Below are 19,676 nucleotides of genomic sequence, written 5' to 3'. Positions count from 1 at the left end.
TTAATAACATGCTGATGTCAAAATAGAAAAAAAGGTTTCCCCACTTACCTTCAAGTCCAGGGCGGCACTGAGATGTTTGCGTACCTCGGCTAGCCGAGGTCGTGGGACCTTAGGGCTGGTGCCCTGCTTGATGGGGTTCTCCTTCAGGTACTGTTGAAGTTTGGCTTCACCCAACAGAAGTTCCCCCAGGTCATCTGTAACAAAAGCGGAGTAAGATTTAGCATCCAATAAAACATCACAGCCGTTATGCTACTCCTTCAACTGCCAACACAGAACCCTATTCCAATGCCAACGTAGACCCAGGCAGAGGGAATATGGCAAGAGAATTTTTGCAGTTCAAGATCAACTTGATCTGGGCTTTTCAGGAACACCCAAAACTATTGTAAAAAACACAGGTGTCACTACTGACTGCTATTGATCGCTTATTTCACACGTCCAATGTTACGAAAACTACCTTTTTTCCATTTATGTAACATTGCTAAACTGAGACATTGTTCCTCATCAGATGCAGAGAAATTGGTCCACACTTATCTCAAGATTGGATTACTGTAAATGGATGCAATTCTATAACTGGATGTAATTCTAATTGAATGCTCTAAAAAGTCAGTAAAATCAGAATGCTACTCCCAGAGTCCTAACAAGGGCTAGAAAACTCTCCCATACCAGTCCTGTTCTTCAGCTCCGCACTGGCTCCCAGTTAAATTTTGTCCCTCTTAGTCCCTGGAATTATTAAGATTACAACTGGGGGTAGAGCCTTCTCCTATAAAACCCTTCAGTTATGGAACAGCCTTTCAGCTTTAATTTGAGACTCACTCCTACTTTTTAAATCTAGAATAAAGACTTATTAACTCAAGCTTTTAGTTACCCTTCTGTATATCAAAGTACAAAGCCTGGGATGACCTGGGACACATGGTCAAAGATGTTGATGCTGTTGGCCAGCCACTTCATGCATTCTGTCAGATTAATGATGATAAAATGAGTGGAATTCAATGTCTCAGGGGGTCCTTAGGACTGTGGTCATCCTCTGGCCCTCCATTTTAGTTATGCTGCTACAAATAAACCTGGCACATCTACTGTATATGGAATGTCCATGAGATGTTCCTCTTTGCAGATGGAACCTACATCTTCCTGTTTTACTTGCATGCTACTAAAATGTCTCTGTCCCACCTGTAGATGAACTGATGCCACCATCTAGGCCCACCCACCCTAGACACATTGGAGTGACTGAGACTCCACATCTACACTGAAGTGGCTACTTGGACTAAAAATAACATAAAACATGGACTGGTTACTAGCTAGGTTGCCCAATGGAGGATGGAGTCCCAAGGTTTTTCCTTGCCACTGTCGCCATAGGCTTGCTCATTAGGGATCTGGACCCAAATATTTGTAAAGCTGCTTTGTGACAACATGCATTTTTAAAAGTGCTATAAATAAATATATCTGACTAACTTTGCAAAAAAAAGTATATTATATATATATATATATATATATATATATATATATATATATATATATATATATAAATAAATATATAAATATCAATACTGAATATTTTGAAATGGTATTCTTCATTTCACACAGTATAGATATTATTCAAATGAAAAATACATTTGTTAGTATTTCCCTATTAGATTTACTCACTGGACCAATTAGTATGAAGTAAAAAAAAAAAATAATACACATATTTTCATGGGTCATAGCATAAAAGAAAAAAAGTTGGCTAGACAGTTTGTCAGTATTTCTCATGTATCCAGGTATACTTTCCTGAAGATCAATCTTTTTCAGACAAGGAAAATGCCATTTTAACAAGGCAGATGTAGTAAACTAGTCTAACACAAATTTCCACACATTTATAATTCTGTCAAATTTGTTTTTCATTTGAAAAACATGTTTTATTACACTTAAATCTAAAAAGTAATTTAACCAGAATATAGATTGTGGAATGTGAGGAGACCTGATTTAGGTCAAATTATTTTGTTACTTGCATGCTATACACAGACAAAATGGGATGCTATGATGCCGTCACTCTCTTTTGTCACTCAAGCTTGTTGACTGACAGCAGCAGACTGCTGATGTTCCAGGGGTACACTCATGCCTGTGGTTTTTCTGGCTCTTTCCTTTTAGCTATGCTGCCATAGTTAGATCTGCTAGAATCCATCATTGCACATTATAATTCCCTAATTTACACACCCTCATACCTAGACATGCCTAATAATCTATTCTCTCTTTCTGCCGAGGTACATCTACCCCTGATGTCATGACGTTACTGAGCCTCAACCCGTCTCAGCAGCAATGGCTACTCCCACCACCCCCGATGTCCCCTGCTATAGCCCACCACACCTCCAACTCAACCAACTACTTCTCCATTGCCCTTTATGGAAATTCTCATGTGGGAAGGGTTTCGGACACGTGCACACCATCAGGACCAGACTAGACATTAATTGCTTATTTTCTTGGTTCCTCTCAAGAGTTCTTCTTCATGCTCTAGGGCATTTTTCCTTGCAATTGTCACCCTTGGCTTGCTCACTGGGGGCTTGGAAACTGACATTTGTAAAGCTGCTTTGTGACATCATCTGTTGTAAAAAGCGTTATATTAATAAATTTGATTTGATAACTGACATTGCAAAAATACGAGCCCAACCCTCAGTGTATCATTCTCAGCGGTGTTTGGGCATTTTTTGTTAAAGGTGCCATACAAAGGATCATATAGAAGATAAACTTCATGTGTCCCCTCTAGCCATGCACTTCTGCAAAGCAGCCAAACACACGTGCTGCAAAGTAATCCAAGCGATGGTTTCATGAAGAGTGTGTACATGATCATCCAGCTGTAGCATGCGAGAAGGCTGGGCCTACCAAAATGGTCAAACAACTCAAAGACAGCCCCACAGTGTATAGCAACTGTAGAAAGCAAATGTCAACATGAAAAGAAAGCCAAATCCCAGACATTTCAGAAATCCCAGCCAGACACCTTCTGAGTTCACAAAAAGAGAACATGTCCAGGAAGAAGAGGCCATGTGGTCACCCAACCTTAAAGCATCCAATAATGGCCTCTGCTTTTATTTGTTTCGACAACCAAAAAATTCCTGGTGTTCAATAAAAATAAAGAACATCGTTGACACAATAGCTGTATTTCTATTTGTTTCTCATGCCACTCTATCTGCACCGCTTGTGTGAACATGAGCCTCAATTTCGACATGGCATGATATCATACCAATTTTCTGTGCTGATCCAATATCAGAACATTTAAATACAATAGATCTGAATGTATGGATAGATGTCCATAAATATGACCATTTATTTTTGTATTTTTCACTTAGTAAGGGATACATACTGCCTTGGACTGCATGGTTCCCAGCACACGCACTCGTGCGCGCGCGCGCGCACACACACACACACACACACACACACAGTGCTCAATATGAATGTGATTGTAATTCCACATCACCTCTTGTGAAATTCAATGGTATATTGCTGCTCTACCTGTGACACACCCTACACACACCAGGCACTAATTGAGTAGAGAGAGAGGATGCCTGTTCTAGGAGTCTTTCTTCCCTTGACCTCTGCTTAAAACCAATAGAAATGTAATCTTCTGATGATTACATAATTTTATAACAAGTTTGATGGCTTTGGTTCAGTAATGAATTTTATAATAGATTTAAATGTCAGGTGGGGGGGGGGTGGAAGATAGTATATGAGGGACAGATAATAGTATTGCCATAAAATGGATATATAACTTACTGCCATAAGATGTATACACAAACTACACAGGCATAGCTGGAAAGGCTCCATATCAGGTTTTATACCCATTTGAAAAATAGGAAATGTATAAAATCAACGAGTTTCTAGGGATAAAAGAAGTACAGAATGAGTAGCTAGACAAGTGCTGTCAGTATGAATTATGGACTGGTGTTTCTGGTCAGCTGTAGAGCATTGTTATATTAAGATAAACCAAACCAGTGCAAGTTGCAAACAGAATAGCATAAAACAGAAAAAGCTGGCTAACCGTGACAACGGCAAACGAGTGACTGCAATCCATTGTCAAATACTGCTAAACCCACATGATGTTTGTGAGCAGGACCAGATGAGTCTTAGATATAACGCCCTAAAACGTGATCTTTTAGAAAAGATCAGCAAGAAATCAAATGTTAAACAGGAAGTGCAGAGGCAGAAAACATAGCTAGCTAGCTAGCTTGTTACCTAGCTAGACAACTTGCAGTTTTTTCTAGCTAACTAGTGTTACAGAAATTAGGTATACAAAACATTCAACATTAGCTACAAATAATGCTTCGATATTGCTGGCTAAACCTCTAATAATACCGTGTATACCAAAATGGGCTAGCTATACAGGCCACAAACACTAGGTGAAGATGCTAATGTGCTAGCCGCTAGCTAGGACATGAAAATAAACTATTATTTATAGTCCTACATTACTGACCGTTCGAGATTAGCTTGGCAGAAAGCTGTCGCACAAGTTCTGGTATTTTGTCCCACTGTCCCTCTGACCGACAGCGCTCTATTTCAGTCTCTAATCGAGACCCAGACTTTCTGGCTGTCATCTTCTTCCTCCCTGCTCCTCGAGAGTACTCTTCCTCCGGCCAGTAGAGGACGCAGAAATGTGATTCATGTCAAGTTGCTTGCAAGGTTCGAGAGATTTGTAGTTCATTATGGGACTGTTGAGTACTCGTTTCTAGGGGATTTGTAGTTCACTATGAGACTGCTCAATACTAGTTTAGATGAATATTGGCGCAACTGGAGAAAAGGTCTGGCATATAGAGGTTAAGATACTGAAAAAAGGTTAGGAAAACGCTATCAAACGCTCTTTAAAACCATTAACATTAGCTAGCTAGCTAACTAGTTAACTATACCACCCTCAAGCTAATGTAGCACTTTGTCGCACTGATGCGTTGTTATATTTAACATGGTGAAAAGTCCACCAGACGCTAGGTAGCAAGCTAAGTGTCTAGAGCGATGCATAGCTATATAGCTATAGTACCTACTTGAACATATGGTTAAGTAGCTATGCGTCTTGAAATTAAGTTTATTAACTAGTTAAATGCGGTGATACGGTTAATGTGGTAAAGTTAGCTAGTGGTCAAGGTCAAGATATTTGACAGCAATGGCTAGCTAACTAGCTACATCTCGTCCTGCTTTTTTATTATAGCTAAATATTTGTTTAAAAGGGAAAAATAGCTATGTAGCCTGTTAGTCGTCCGTTCTCAGTAGAGTACGGGTTTTAGTTAAGGCCATTGCGGCTTAACCTAATGTAGCTAGAGCTAGTTATTTGTACCACGCTGCATATTTCTATCTTGAACGTTTGCATTAGCTAGCTAACGCTAGCTAACTAGCATGTGTCTTATAAAATACTTATCTATTGAGACAAAGCCCAATGAGAGCCGCATGACATGCAGAGGTTGAACATTAATAATGTTACCTAGCTACAGTAGTAAGTTGAGTGTAAGATGAAATGACCGGTAAAAATGTTGAGATGACGCATAGTTACTTTGGTTGGTACGATAGTTTTACCTTTGAGGTGACAAGTATTAATTTAGTAATCCTGCTTCTGACTGCAAACTGTCACTGTTTACACATTTTACAAATTTGTTTACATAGGAATATGAACTACGCTCATAAACCAGCAACATACCAGAGAAGACTTGAGAACTTAGAGTTTTACTTCTAACACTTGTGAAAATTTTGCAGAAATCAATTAATAGATTGAATTACAAATACTTGGATATAGCTCATTTTTATATACAAATTGTTCTGTTCTGTACTTAATTCTATGGTAAATATTGTCAAGTGATAGACACTGTAATGATCGTATAATAAATTGTAATAATAGCCTAATGGTTTAGCTTGTCAATTATTCAAAGAACTGTTTTTTTCTGCTGTACCCTGCAGTCAGATCCAGCATGTTCCTGACTTTAGCACTGTTCCGAAAGGGGATTCCAGGCAAGCAGTGGATAGGGAAGCACCGTCGTCCACGTGCAGTCACCTGGCAGATGAAGAGGAACATGCTGCATAAACTGGAGCGTGAGGCAGAAAATGAGTACTGGATTAGCCGACCATACATAAACCAGGAACAGGAGTATGGACATGCAGCCGTACGGCGACAGCATACTTGGATGAAGATTAAAGCTGAGAGGCAGGCCAAGTTTCCAGAACACAAGTATATAAGTGATCACCTACATCACCTCAACATCACCAAAAGATGGTCCAGCTAAACAAACTGCCAGTTTCTGACTGGACTGTCAGTGTCAGTTGCATGTATGTGTTGTAGGTTTTGTGATTTCTTTATAAAGCATTTGCTCAGTGGTAACTCTTTTGGTAGTCTTTCTTATTTATTTAAAAAGAAATACACAATTGAGAATTTTCCAACCTCACAAATCAGACAAGAGTCATTTTGTCCACTTTTGAACATATTGAGCTCTCAGTGGAAATCTATGGCTTTGTTGTGTGCAAAATTAGCTCTAGTACTTATTTTTTCACTGGCCACTTTATTGTAGGTACGGTTGCAGACAGTAAACCATATTTTCCCATACACAATATTGTTATGACCCTGTCTAGGCTGGGAGGCCGTAACATGGGGTTTGAGTGTTACAGCAGTACAAATAAGTAATGAAATAAATAACCAAACAATAAAGTTGACACCAAAGGTTTATTGTATTTACAAGTTTTGGTGTTCAAAGACAAACTGGTGCAATAGCGTCAGGAGTGACCAAGGCCAACACAAAAATGCAAGCCACACTAAAAACAAAAAGAAGACCAACTAAGCTAACAAAAAGAAACATACAATGACTACACTGTTAGAAACACCCAAACAAATAAACACCCAAACAAAATGGCAGCCACTCCCTACCACCAGCGTGTTGTTATATGCAGGACAAAACATACAAGAAACATCCAGCAATCAAACAAATAAGGAGCAAAGCAAACCATAAATCAATGGACAAATCCAAAGTCATGCACAAAGACAAGCAAACAAAAGCTCAAAATGCAGCAACAAACACTAGTAATGCCAATCTCTTCTCCAATGAGCCCTAAGACTCTTCCTTTTATATGGTCCTCTGCCCACTGGGAAACCTGGTGTGGATTGGGATGGGGGCTACTGTAGAGTCAGAGGCAAAACCTGGAACACAGGGAAGCCAGACGCACAGGTGCACATAATATGTAAGGCTATTCTTCTGCAACTCCTATTAATCTATTCATTGCTTTTTGGTTTTGGCCCCAGGTGCCATGCTAATTGTATATTACTGGATATGGATATTATTGTAAAGTGTCCTTGGCTTCTGAGAAAAGCACTATAAGTGTAACTTCATTTATTGGGTGGCATCTCAACACAGCAGTAACATCGGCATTGGGAGTGTTGTGCTGGTATCGGTGTTGCTAGAATTATTACACATCAGCATCATTGTTGAATTGAGTGGCCCATTGCCCAAAATTATGCATTGAAGAGAACTAGGGGCAGGGAAACACCAAACTGAAACTGAAAAATTAATGCACACTCTGAGAAACTGATTGTTGCCTTTGCGTATTTCCACTCAGACACACCAAAGCTGATGAATGACCCTCACATACGCTCTGCACCTGCACAAAAAAAAAAATTACACGAAGGTGCCGGGAGGTGCACCTGTCTGTGTTTGGTAATATCAAAAGGAAATCACTGTTTCCTGAAGGTGCTTCTTATAATAGAATTTTGAGTGACTTTCACCTCGTCTTGAGCTCCTTTCTTGCATAAAATTGCATACAGTAAAGACATGGTAATGACAAATGTTACATGTGTTCTCTAGATAGCACAACAAAACTACTTTCCATCTAGCAAAGTATAATGTTAGCCTAGCACACTATCTCAGTAGTGACAAAAAGATGTGCGTATGGTAATACACATATACGTATGGTATCCACATATATGCATATAGTATCCACAGATGTGTATTATCTCATTTTGTGACTGAACAGCCAATCGGAAAACAAACCCTTACAGCTGAACGATGGTGATTCAATGAGCATAACACAGTGCTGACAAGGACCAACTACAAACAACAGTATGGAACACGGTGCACTTAGTACAGGCAAGAGTCACTGATGCCCAGTAACGGCCCGAGTGCCGCAGGGTGAGGAGTGGGACACACGCTGTCTTGACATAGACAGACATTTATTATGCAGAGACGAAGGACGAACATATCGACACTCACAGAAAGACATGTAGGTGAACACGGACAACAGGTTACAAACGTAACACGCAATACTATCGTGAACATGATCAAAGACCAACAACCCTGTACTCTCCTGCAACAGTTTAAATACATGTAGACATTAGACACGGAAGCCGGTACAGGTGTGCGAACATGGGCGTGGTCACAAACAAAGAGACACTTCCACCTCACGCGGCGGGCCGTACCAGGTGACCAGTGGGACTGGGAGCAGTCCGTGACACTGACGCTGTACAACAGCTGATAGAAGTCACAGGGACTCCAGCCAGTCAGCCAATGTAAAAGAAATGTAACCTTAAAGAGTAAGTACATTTGTAAGAATGGAACCTCAGCTGGGGAGACAGATAGTCCTGTTTGAGAAGAACTATGAAGGAAAATGGCATGTAGGGGCCACAGAAGAGCTAGTACAGCCCGGTAGAGCCCAATGAATCTCATGTACTGGGTTCTGCTAGCACATTGATGCCCTTATAAATAAGGGCACATACATAATGCACACACCTAGGACACTGAGGTAAGAAAGAGCATTGGGGCAAAGAGATTGGCTTTGGGAAAGTAGGGTTAGACAAGCTATGGTGAGGAGCACCAGCTGAGGTGAAAGGCCAAGGTCATCAGCTGGTGGTAGAAAATTAGGCCTTTCTCAGACCATCAAGGATCCATTGCCTACCAATGACCAATTTTGCCCCTTGCTGTGTGAAGCAGAGCATTGAGACGATAAACTCCAAAACTCTTCTAATTGTGCAAGAGCTAATATCTTATTGAATACACAAATATTATACATGGACATTGTTACAATCACAGATCAAATAACTAATGTATAATTATCTTATGGTTAATATGTAAATATTTATTATTAATATGATGAAGCATATTAATCACAATATTAATATTTACATATGATTTAGGTGTTTTGTCAAAAGTTTTAATAAAGGGAGGAGTAACCTGTCTAGAATGATAAAAGTTGCTGCTTTGTCTGAATCTTTGCAATAAAATCTTCTAAATTTAAAATAAAAAATAAAAAAAAAATTAAAAAAGGGGGAAAAAATCATGTTTCTTCAGAGCTGTCTTGAAGGGCAATCTGAAGACCTACAGATTTAGGAATTTGGATATTTGAACACTGAAGAAGCCTTGTTGATCAATGAATGAGAGGAGAAGTGGATTGTGTCCCCAAATAGGACACAGTCCATGCTGACATACAAGGCAGGGGTATGAGATAAGTGGGAACCAGAATTGAAAAATAAGTAGGAACCAGAATTGAATGATCACAAATTGGTATTTTTATGATAAAGTGTTTTGGTAACTTAACTTTGCATTCCTTGTACACTTTGCATTGCCTGATGATGGAAGAAATGGCACAAAGACAAGTAAGGTCTATGTAATTAAATAGTGCATGTGTTACGATTAGTCCCTCCCAGCTTCCGTGTTTTCCGTGTTGTGTATTTTAGTTCCATGCCATAGTGTCGTTTTCTTCGCCCCTCGTTTGATTTTCCACACCTGTCTCTCATTTAGTTCATGTATTTAAACCCTGCCTTGTGGCCGTGGTCTTGGCTGTTCATTGCATGTCAATTGATGATCGTCTCGTATCTGTTATACAAGACAATCAGCAATTCACATGTTTGCTTCCATGTGTTTAGTGCTAGCTGCTGTTTGTGTTTAGTTACTCGTGTATCCTAACCCTTGTTTTGTTTAATTATGTATTCACGAACGCTCCGTATTGGCTCTTTGATCCTGGACTACTCTGACTACGACTCTGCATTTTCCCCCCAATAAATATTGCTCTTCTCCGCACATGCGTCCGCCTCCTTACCGCTCACCGTTACAGCATGGGAAATGTTATGTAATTAAATTACTCATGTATAATGTTATGAATCTTAAGACTCTTCACATGGATATCCAAGAACCACATTTTTTTTTTCAGCACAATGCCTAAAACCCAGCATGTGTAGTATTTACAGCGGGACATGGAATGCATTGTTATAACAGTAGATAAATGTCTTGCAGCTGTAGAACTTACATTGTGTATTATTTACATCTCAGATTAAATTATTACAATGTTTATGGTATAAGCTTCTAAATAAATTGTTACATACTATTTACATAGTATGTAAATTGTTACATACTAATTAAATTATTATGCTGTTTATATTATAAACTTCTAAATAGTATATTGTTTCTGATATAAACTTCTAATTAAACTATGTAGCATCCATTTGAAGACAGACACAGCTCAAGCTTGAATAAATAACCAATTAAACTCAGAAGCTTTGTGACCAGGCACAACTATAAGATAGAGGTGGTGCCGACTGCCCAGTGCTAGACATGGAGCAAGAACACAAGTGAGCAAAACAGGTATACTCCAAGACCAATAGCGCTATTATCCATATTTATTGTTTGGTATCCCTCTTAAGTTTGTTGAGATAACCCCCTCCCCTTTCATTCAATTTTAAGCCTAACAAAAGTCTGAAGTGAGCAGTTGCTATAATGACACTGCCAACTCACACCTCTGATAGCTAGCTAGCCATCAACATGCATTTGTTCTTACAAGAAGACAAACTTGCTTTCAGTCCAGCACTAGAAACAACTCATGATGTGGCCAACTATAGCTACCTTTGTGTGAGCTTTGTTTTTGCAGCTAATTATCAGATAGTTATCTCTGGTGAGCGTTTTACCAGTTTAACGGACTCTGTGATTAACTAGTTTAAAATGACCCTTTTCTTATGGACTGATGAGACGAGAGTGACTCTTGATGGAACAGATGGATGGGCACAGAGCTCCACTTTGACTCAGATGCTAGCACGGTGAAGGTTGGGTACTGCTATGGCCTGGTATTATTAAAGATGAGCTAGTTGGACCTTTTCGGGATGAAGATGGACTCAAAATCAACTCCCAAACTTACTGCCGGTTTTAAGAAGACATTTTTTTAAAGCAGTGGCACAGGAAAAAGTCTGCATCTTTCAAGAAGACCAGGATTTTTTATGTAGGACAATGCTCTATCGCATGCATTGAAGTACTCCACTGCGTGGCTAGCCAGTAAAGGCCTTAAAGATGAAAGAATAATGACATAGACCCTACCTCACCTGAACTAAACTCTACTGAGAAGTTGTGGGCCCTTCTTCAATGGGAGATTTACAGTGTTGATTGAAATACATTGGGTCCCGGATTGTCGAGTGCAGTCATTTTGTGTCCGTCTACAACACAAAATGAAGAAAGAAAAAGTGCAACAAAATGTGCAAAAGAAAAAGAACAGAGAACAGAGCTGCAAAAAATTGTATTGTACACATTGCAAAAGTGTTAAATAGTCTTGTTTAGACTTGGAAACACTGTTTTCACTTGAAATACGTGTTAAATCAAATCAAATAAAAATTTATTCATGTAGCACATTTTTACAACAGATGTTGTCACAAAGCAGCTTTACAAATGTCCAAGTCCAAGCCCCGAGTGAGCAAGCCAAGAGCAACAATGGCAAGGGAAAACTCCCTAGAGCCTGATGAAGAAACCTTGAGAGGAACCAAGACTCAAAATGGAGGCCCCTCCTCCTCTGGCCGACAACGGTCACCACAATAATAACAATTTTACGAGAAAAATAAATAACTAATAATAAAATTAGAAAATAAGCAATTAATGTCTAGTCCAATTTTCTAGAAGTCCTAGTCTTGTCCCGGTGGTATGCATGTGTCCGAAACCCATCCTGCAAGAGGACATCCATCAAGGGAAACTGAGAAGTAGCTATGGTGAAGGTGTGGTGGGCTACAGTAGGGGACATCAGGGGTGGTGAGAGTAGCCATGGCAGCTGAGATGGGTTGAGGCTCAGTAACATCATGACATCCCACAAGAGAACATCCATTAAGGGCAACAGAGAAGAAACATCATGACATCAGGGGAAGGTGTACCTTGGCAGAAAGAGAGACTAGATTATTAGGCATGTCCAGGTACGAGGGTATGTAAAATAGAGAACTATTATGTGCAAAGATGGACTCTAGCTATGGCAGCACAGCTAAAAGAATAGAGTTAGAAAGAAACAGAGGCATGAGGGCACCCTGGAACATCAGTACTCTCAGTCAACAAACTTGAGTGACAAAAGAGAGGTGAAGCAAGGAAGTTGTAGCTCAGTGGTTAAGGTACTTCATTTGAAATTGGAAGGTTGCTGCTTCAAGCCCCACCACTGCCAAGTTGCCCTTGTTGAGCACAGCCCTTAACCCTTAATTGCTTATGTTGTACTCAGTCATAATTATATGTTGCTTTGGATAAAAGTGTCAGTTAAATGCTGTAAATTGCAGCATCATAACATCCCAGTTGACCATAATTCTCAAGGCCTGTAGACCCCCAATTCTATACCTTAAATGGGAAGTAGTTAATAAAATGCCTGACTGTACAGATAGGTTTTCAGCCTAGCCTTAAATATTGAGACTGTGTCTGAGTCGCAAACATTTACAGGAAGGTTATTCCATAGTGTGGGAGCTTTATAGAAAAAGGCTCTGCTGAACAGTAATAAGTGCTTTTCTATACTTGAGAAGGCTCTCCTTCCATGCAAGTTGGCTACAAGCTTAGTGTGGAGCCATTTGCATTCTATTTTTCGAGTGTTTTGTTTTAAATTTTGAATGTGATCATCAATTATTTGATCAAGTTCTGTAGGGATGTGAATGTGATCATCAGTTATTTGATCAAGTTACATGGGGTTGTGAATGTGATCATCAGTTATTTGATCAAGTTCCTCGGGGTTTCTGGGTATCCTAGTTGCAAAGATAAGTCTGGGCAATTTGCAATAAATTTAGGTGCAGTGGCATGATGGTTACTATATACTGGCCCATATGTAGTTCAAATAAAATTAGGGAATGGTCTGAGATGGCAGCCGACTAGGGTTGTATAACTACATTCTCTATGTCTACACCTTATATCAGTACTAAGTCAAGCGTATGTCCACCAGAGTGCGTGGGTTCTCTTATACATTGGGTGAAACCAATGGATTCTAATATAGAACTAAAGGCCAATCTCAGAGGTTCTTGGGCACTATCAAAGTGAATATTGAACTCACCAACAATAATGGCTCTTCCTACCAGAGTGACTAGAACACGTTCTCTTATCATTCTGTACATGCTGGTTATAAACACCATGTTTTGCACTGAAATACTCAGAGTGTGTAGTAGCTAAAGAACAGATTTTATTTATTTACCAGATGCAATGTTTCTAAGTTTATCCAACTGATAATGTGGAACCTATTCTTTAGCACACATTACAAGCATAAATCAAACTTTTCACTGGAAATAACATTGCATACATTTAAATATACAGTTCTCATTTATTCTAGGATACATGTTTTGACATAGGCTATTACCGCTTTATGATTTCTTTTTAAATTGTCAGCATACATCGAAATAACCTGATTTAAAGATCACCCTTTAGCTCTTTATCCGTTGCAAACAGAATCAAAACTCTGAACCTATTTAAAATTATGTTGTATTTGTTTAAATTTCTTTTTCAGAAATTAATAAATAAATTGAGGAAAACGTTCATGTTCTGGGGGCTTTACACATAAATCAAAAAAATTATCCTGAGCTTTCCTTGAGACGCAGGGCGAACCAGCATTCCCCAGGCATGTGACTGGGGTGAGTGTTCACTATGTACAGAGCTGGGAACCATTTCAGTTTAATCCTGGGCAGCTGGTCACAGGCTACCACACCACAAAAATCTTCTCCAAATCACGACAGCTTTTCATCACAGCCGTGAGTTCAGTAGTGTACATGTTTTACTGATAACACTGGACAACAACAAAAGTTAATAAGGTGCGATTCTTAATGATTTCAACATCCTAAACGCGGCTATAACCATGTAAATTTATTATGGGCTCTCGTTTTAATGATAACTCCATGTGATCCATAAGAGACATTGTATTAGGTCCTGCTATAAGATGAACATTTTTTATATTTCAAAATACCGAGAAATATTGCATCATATTGCATCAGATCATGATGATCATACCCAGGAAGGTCTATTGCATCACTGTCTGATGTGAGATTCTGCAATTGCTGACATAAAATTACACAATAGGGAGATATATAAAGCAAGACACCATAGGACGAGCGATTTATTTCTGATGTAAATTCAGCTGTGTTAGGTTAAATGTAATTCCAGCTGCATTATAAACACTACTGAAGTGATTCAGATAGTGTCAATCAACAAGTAGCAATGCCTCTTAACTGTATCAATATTGTGGACAATTTTTGTTACGTTTGTGGGGAAGTGACTTTTGCAAATCAGAAGAAGGACATTGCTTCAAATGCAAAAGTGAAGAAGGCATATTATCTGTATTTCGGATGCCAGATCGGTGACCAGGACAAGTCCTGGGCCCCACACATATGTTGTCGTACGTGTGCAACAAATCTGTCACAGTGGATGAATGGAAAAAGAAAGTTGATGCCCTTTACCATTCCGATGGTTTGGAGGGAGTCCAACAATCACATAACTGACTGCTACTTCTGCATGGTGCCTCCTGTTTCTGGAGGTATTACAAAGAAGAAGAAGTGGGCAATAGCGTATCCAAATATACCTTCTGATATCCAAACTGTTCCGCATGGTGAAGGACTTCCTGTTCCCGAACCTCCAACAGAAGTTTCTAATGATCCTTCAGACGATGATGATGGAGACTAAATGTCTCTGGAGTTTCCTGGACCTTTGACGTTGGATGATCATCAGGAAACTGATCCTGACTTCAGTCAAGGTGTATCATCTGCGCCACACAGAATAACGCAAAAGGACTAAACAATCTCGTTCATGATCTGGAGCTGTCCAAGAGCAAAGCAGAATTACTAGGACCAAGACTTCAGCAATGGAATCTTCTTCAGGAAAATGTATGAGTGACATTGTATCGAAAGCGGCATCTGCAGTTAGAGCCTTTCTTCAGAAAGGTAGACAAACTTGTGTTCTGCTGTGATGTCAATGGCTTGTTGAATGCCCTCAGAATCCAACATGACCCACAAGAATGGCAATCGTTTATAGACTCTTCAAAAATGAGTCTCAAGGCAGTATTACTGCATTATGGAAATCGTCTTCCATCTATTCCAGTCGGACATGCTGTGGATATGAAAGAGACATATGGCAACATGAAGCAGCTGCTGGATTGTCTTGAATACAGCAAGTATGGCTGGCATATCTGTTCTGACCTTAAGATAGTCGCTCTGTTGATGGGTCTGCAGCTGGGATATACAAAGTACTGCTGTTTCCTATGTGAATGGGACAGCAGAGCACATTTTTTGCACTAGAAGAAAGACTGGCCCCTGAGGAAGTCTCTGAAGATTGGAGAGAAGAATGTGCAGCATTCAGCACTGGCAGAACCGGACAAAATACTTCTACCACCCCTAAACATCCAAACTCAGTTTGATGAAGAACTTGGTAAAAGCCATGGATCGGAATGGATCAGCGTTTAAATACCTGTATGAGAAATTCCCCCGGCTCAGTGAAGCAAAAATTAAAGAGGGAATTTTTGTGGGTCCTCAGATCCATCAACTCTTCATAGATGAGAAGTTGAATTACCTGCTTAAGGGTGATGAGAAAAAGGCTTGGGATGCATTTCGTCTGGTGTCAACTAACTTCCTCGGGAATGTCAGGACTGGAAACTACAAGGAATTGGTTAAAGACATGTTGTCAATGTATCACAAACTTGGATCAACAATGTCCTTAAAGATCCATTTCCTTCATTCCCATTTGGAATGTTTCCCTGAAAACTGCGGCATGGTAAGCGATGAGCATGGCGAACACTTTCATGAAGACATTTCAGCAATTGAGAAAAGATACCAGGGGAAGTGGTCCTCTTCTGTGTTGGCTGATTACTGTCGGATGCTAGTCAGAGATGATCCTGAGCAGATCCACAAACGACAGGCAAAGCAAAGTCACAAATAGACAGGAATTCTGTTACAGTGTCTGTAATGTGTTATTTCATAATTTTTCTAATGTATAAAAAAAAACTGTGAATTTCTAAGAAACGGTAGCCAAGTCAGCATTTCTATTGTCAAATTCATGCTAAGCAGCTTCAACTTAATAAAAATTGGATAATTTTATCTCAGAAACATGCCTTTTGTAAAAAAATTGTTGTCCAGTGTAATTGACGAGTTTGTGGCGGCAATTGTTCATTTCCAAAATAGCATCAAAATTAGCACAGATAATGAGATTTATGGTCCTCAGTAGTGGGTCTTTAAATCTGAGTTCCCAACTTGATTAATGACAAATGTTGCTCGCAATCATCTGGGGATAGATTAAAACTTATATATGAAGGGTATATTCAGCAGTGTATTCTTGACGATTGATGGACAGACCTTGATCTTTAAGTTGTTTTCCTGAATCTAGAATTAATAATATTCATAAAAAGCATTTTGAATGTACCACTGAGCCCCAAACCATACATGGTCAGGATTCCTACAAACCCCCCGGAAGTCCATTCCTTGCCTGATGAGTATAGTAATCCAAATAGACTTGAGGGTCCACATAACTTGCAATGCTCTTTTTTCAAATACGAAGTGTGTTTTGCGCGTCTAAAGTGAAGCTTAGCCACAAATTTCCTATAGAGATAGTGTATATGAAAGTTTTGATTAGATTTGACCTCGATGACAATATCGCTTATGAGAGACTAACATAGCGTGGCTTGTCATACGTTAAGGTGATGATTTCACTGTTCTTCCCAGGTGTATGTACACATCTCAGCAAAGAAACAAAACTGTCCCCTACTCTTTGATATTATATAATATCCGTATACACATACATACTCTAAAACCCTTTTTAATGTTGGCGGGGTAGAGTGCCTCTGTTAGACGTGTGAGACGTTTTTGATTTTCACAGTGAGATAGCCCTTTTTTTTTTTTTTACCACCCTATTAATTTCCTTAACCAGATGTTCTATACTATTAGTATAGAACTTTCTATGTCCAGCTCCTTCAACAAGCATCATGTATTGCACCTCTGTGAGAGCAACTTCCCAACTCTAGCGTTATAGGTTTGGGAAATTTAGTAGTGTTGATAATGACCAGGAACCCATTATCCACTAGTACTGTCATATTCTAGAACTGCAACCTACCTGGAGTGCCCAGAAGTACAATGTGTTCAGCACTCAGAGACGTGGCCAAGGTAAGGAATGCTGAAACCCGACCACCACTGAACAAGACACATAAGGTGAAATGTCAAGACTGGGCCAAGAAATATCTGAAGACAGATTTTTCAAAGGTTTTATGGACTGATGAGACGAGAGTGACTCTTGATGGAACAGATGGATGGGCACAGAGCTCCACTTTGACTCAGATGCTAGCACGGTGAAGGTTGGGTACTGCTATGGCCTGGTATTATTAAAGATGAGCTAGTTGGACCTTTTCGGGATGAAGATGGACTCAAAATCAACTCCCAAACTTACTGCCGGTTTTAAGAAGACATTTTTTTAAAGCAGTGGCACAGGAAAAAGTCTGCATCTTTCAAGAAGACCAGGATTTTTTATGTAGGACAATGCTCTATCGCATGCATTGAAGTACTCCACTGCGTGGCTAGCCAGTAAAGGCCTTAAAGATGAAAGAATAATGACATAGACCCTACCTCACCTGAACTAAACTCTACTGAGAAGTTGTGGGCCCTTCTTCAATGGGAGATTTACAGTGAAGTAAAACAGTACAGCTCTCTGAACAGTGTCTGGGAGGCTGTGGTTGCTCCTACACAAAAAGACATTCAGAAATGATTAGATATTTATCTGTAAAATTTATTCTGCTAATATCCTTTCTCAAACTCTTTTTAATCGTGAAATTCTGACGGTATCGCCATCTCTACACTTGCATGTTAGTTCAAATAGGAGTCATCTGGATTGTACAGGCACATGTTGACGCTGACTAGGGTGGTCAATAGCGCAGCCGTAGCAGTTTTTTCTCATATCTTCATCAATAACTCTATCCAGTAGGTTTCTGGTCACAGCTCAAATGACAGCACTGTTGCACTGATGCATAAATAATGGATTTGACATTAGGTATGCAAGTTTTTTTCATAAAAGCTTGTTTCAGGGATTCTGTTCTTTGTCCTCCATTCCTGTAAGATGAGTTCATCAAAGGAGTATAGACTAGAACATGAGACCTGACTCTAGGCTCATTGTTCTAGCTGTGATGCTCAGTGAGTCATTACTCTTATTTATATCAGAACTTTGGGGCGGAGTCATAATGGGCGTTGCTTTTGCCAGCAAATCCGAGCTCATGTCCCCTTCGACATGTGATTTTGATAAACAAAAGTCTGCTTCAGACTTATCAGAGTCAATCCGCAAGGAATATGTTTCATATGTTTATACAGCATATCAATCAGCCTGAAATAAATTTACAGCTCAAACCGGTTGCTACATCTGAAGGTGAATCTCTCCCTATACCCGCGTCAGCTCGGGACATTTACGGCTTTCAGATCTCAGATTTGAGAGCGTGAAATGCTTTGTATTTACTTTGCTTTGTATTTATTTTTCTGCATCAAAAACGTATGCCGCATTATGCTTATCCTTTAGCAACCAATAACGAGTCATCCAATATCATTTTCTTTCTTTCCATAGCAGCAAATCACTTTTTGGGAGCATATGGCCATACAGCCATTGTTGAAATTATTTAACAGTCTTATTTCACTGTTAAAGAATTCCTTCAATGTTTCCTACTTAAACACTTGGATGAAACTCAGACTTAAATGAACAGGCTCAAGGGTCTGGTTCTGTGGGAGTTGCACACCTGCACAAGACTGGTCAGAGTTACAATGCACAGGTCTGGTTGGCTAGATAGGAAAATGGTTCGGTTTGAACTTTCTGACCTAAGGTCATTAAATCAATTTTGTCAGAACATGTATTCCAGCAAGGGCAGGGGAGCACTTGAGAGCAGGTGTCTTTCTGAGACACTCAACCAGTGGGAGGGGTTGCATGTGTGGGTGAAAGAGTCAGAGGGAGAGAGACCCCTGATTGACTGAGGAAGCAGAGCTTAAAGACTGGGTGGTTTGTATTCATACGAGACTCAAAATTTTTATTTAATCACCTTATTTAATCGCAATAAAAAAAATTGAAGAAGTGAACAAAATTGAGGACCCGTTAGAATCCTGTTTTAATATTAACGGGGGGAATTGACAGCTTCAGAATTATAGGAACAGCCAGATTTAAGATAAGCACTAAGCAACTTTGTTACAAGTGGGCAAAGGGTCAGAAGACATGCTTTAGTACGTGGATTAGGCATGGTATCCAGATAGTAGTAGTAGTAGTAGTAGCAGCAGCAGCAGCTACGTCTGTATTAAGATAGTGTCAAGACACAGGGGTAAAATTAGAGAAATAGCCAACAGTGGGAGGTGAAGGAAATTGATGCTGGAAGCTGTAGAGAGATACTATCCATCATTTCATTTATAAAACTGTGAAAACTTACAGCAGAGATCTGTTGGAAGTGTTAAACATCCTCTTGCTGTCAATGTGTTTATAATGGACAGTGGTGCATAA

General features: G+C 39.5%; 2 protein-coding genes across 4 annotated transcripts in view; one reads left to right on the top strand and one right to left on the bottom strand.

The window, feature by feature from the left end:
• LOC113571111 (tetratricopeptide repeat protein 7B) overlaps window positions 1–4,606 on the bottom strand; it is a 47,159-nt gene extending 42,553 nt beyond the window's left edge. For all 3 annotated transcript variants that reach the window (XM_035532649.2, XM_081721270.1, XM_081721269.1), the window contains exons 1-2: window positions 4,439–4,606; window positions 49–194 (exon numbers count right to left, since the gene is read on the bottom strand). In XM_035532649.2, coding sequence (XP_035388542.1) covers window positions 49–194; window positions 4,439–4,559 — 267 coding nt within the window. In that variant the 5' untranslated portion in view covers window positions 4,560–4,606. The remainder of the gene's footprint in view (window positions 1–48; window positions 195–4,438) is intronic.
• A 35-nt stretch (window positions 4,607–4,641) lies between these two features.
• LOC113583667 (large ribosomal subunit protein mL63) lies at window positions 4,642–6,322 on the top strand. The gene is made up of 2 exons (XM_027020115.3): window positions 4,642–4,797; window positions 5,905–6,322. Exons 1-2 carry the CDS (start codon window positions 4,737–4,739, stop codon window positions 6,225–6,227), a joined length of 384 nt encoding a protein of 127 aa, XP_026875916.2. The 5' UTR covers window positions 4,642–4,736; the 3' UTR covers window positions 6,228–6,322.
• Window positions 6,323–19,676: the final 13,354 nt, after the last annotated feature.

Source organism: Electrophorus electricus, chromosome 10 (assembly GCF_041902795.1).
Source record: "Electrophorus electricus isolate QZ-2024a chromosome 10, ASM4190279v1, whole genome shotgun sequence".
Taxonomy (NCBI): domain Eukaryota; kingdom Metazoa; phylum Chordata; class Actinopteri; order Gymnotiformes; family Gymnotidae; genus Electrophorus; species Electrophorus electricus.
The sequence above is the reverse complement of the archived record's forward strand: the minus strand, read 5'-3'. Positions and strand labels throughout refer to the sequence as shown.

Coding starts and splice junctions, on each gene's coding strand:
- LOC113583667 (XM_027020115.3), top strand. CDS start 4,737: ATGAATATTGGCGCAACTGGAGAAAAGGTCTGGCATATAGAGGTTAAG. Junction 4,798..5,904: donor GGTTAAGATACTGAAAAAAG/GTTAGGAAAACG, acceptor TGTACCCTGCAG/TCAGATCCAGCATGTTCCTG.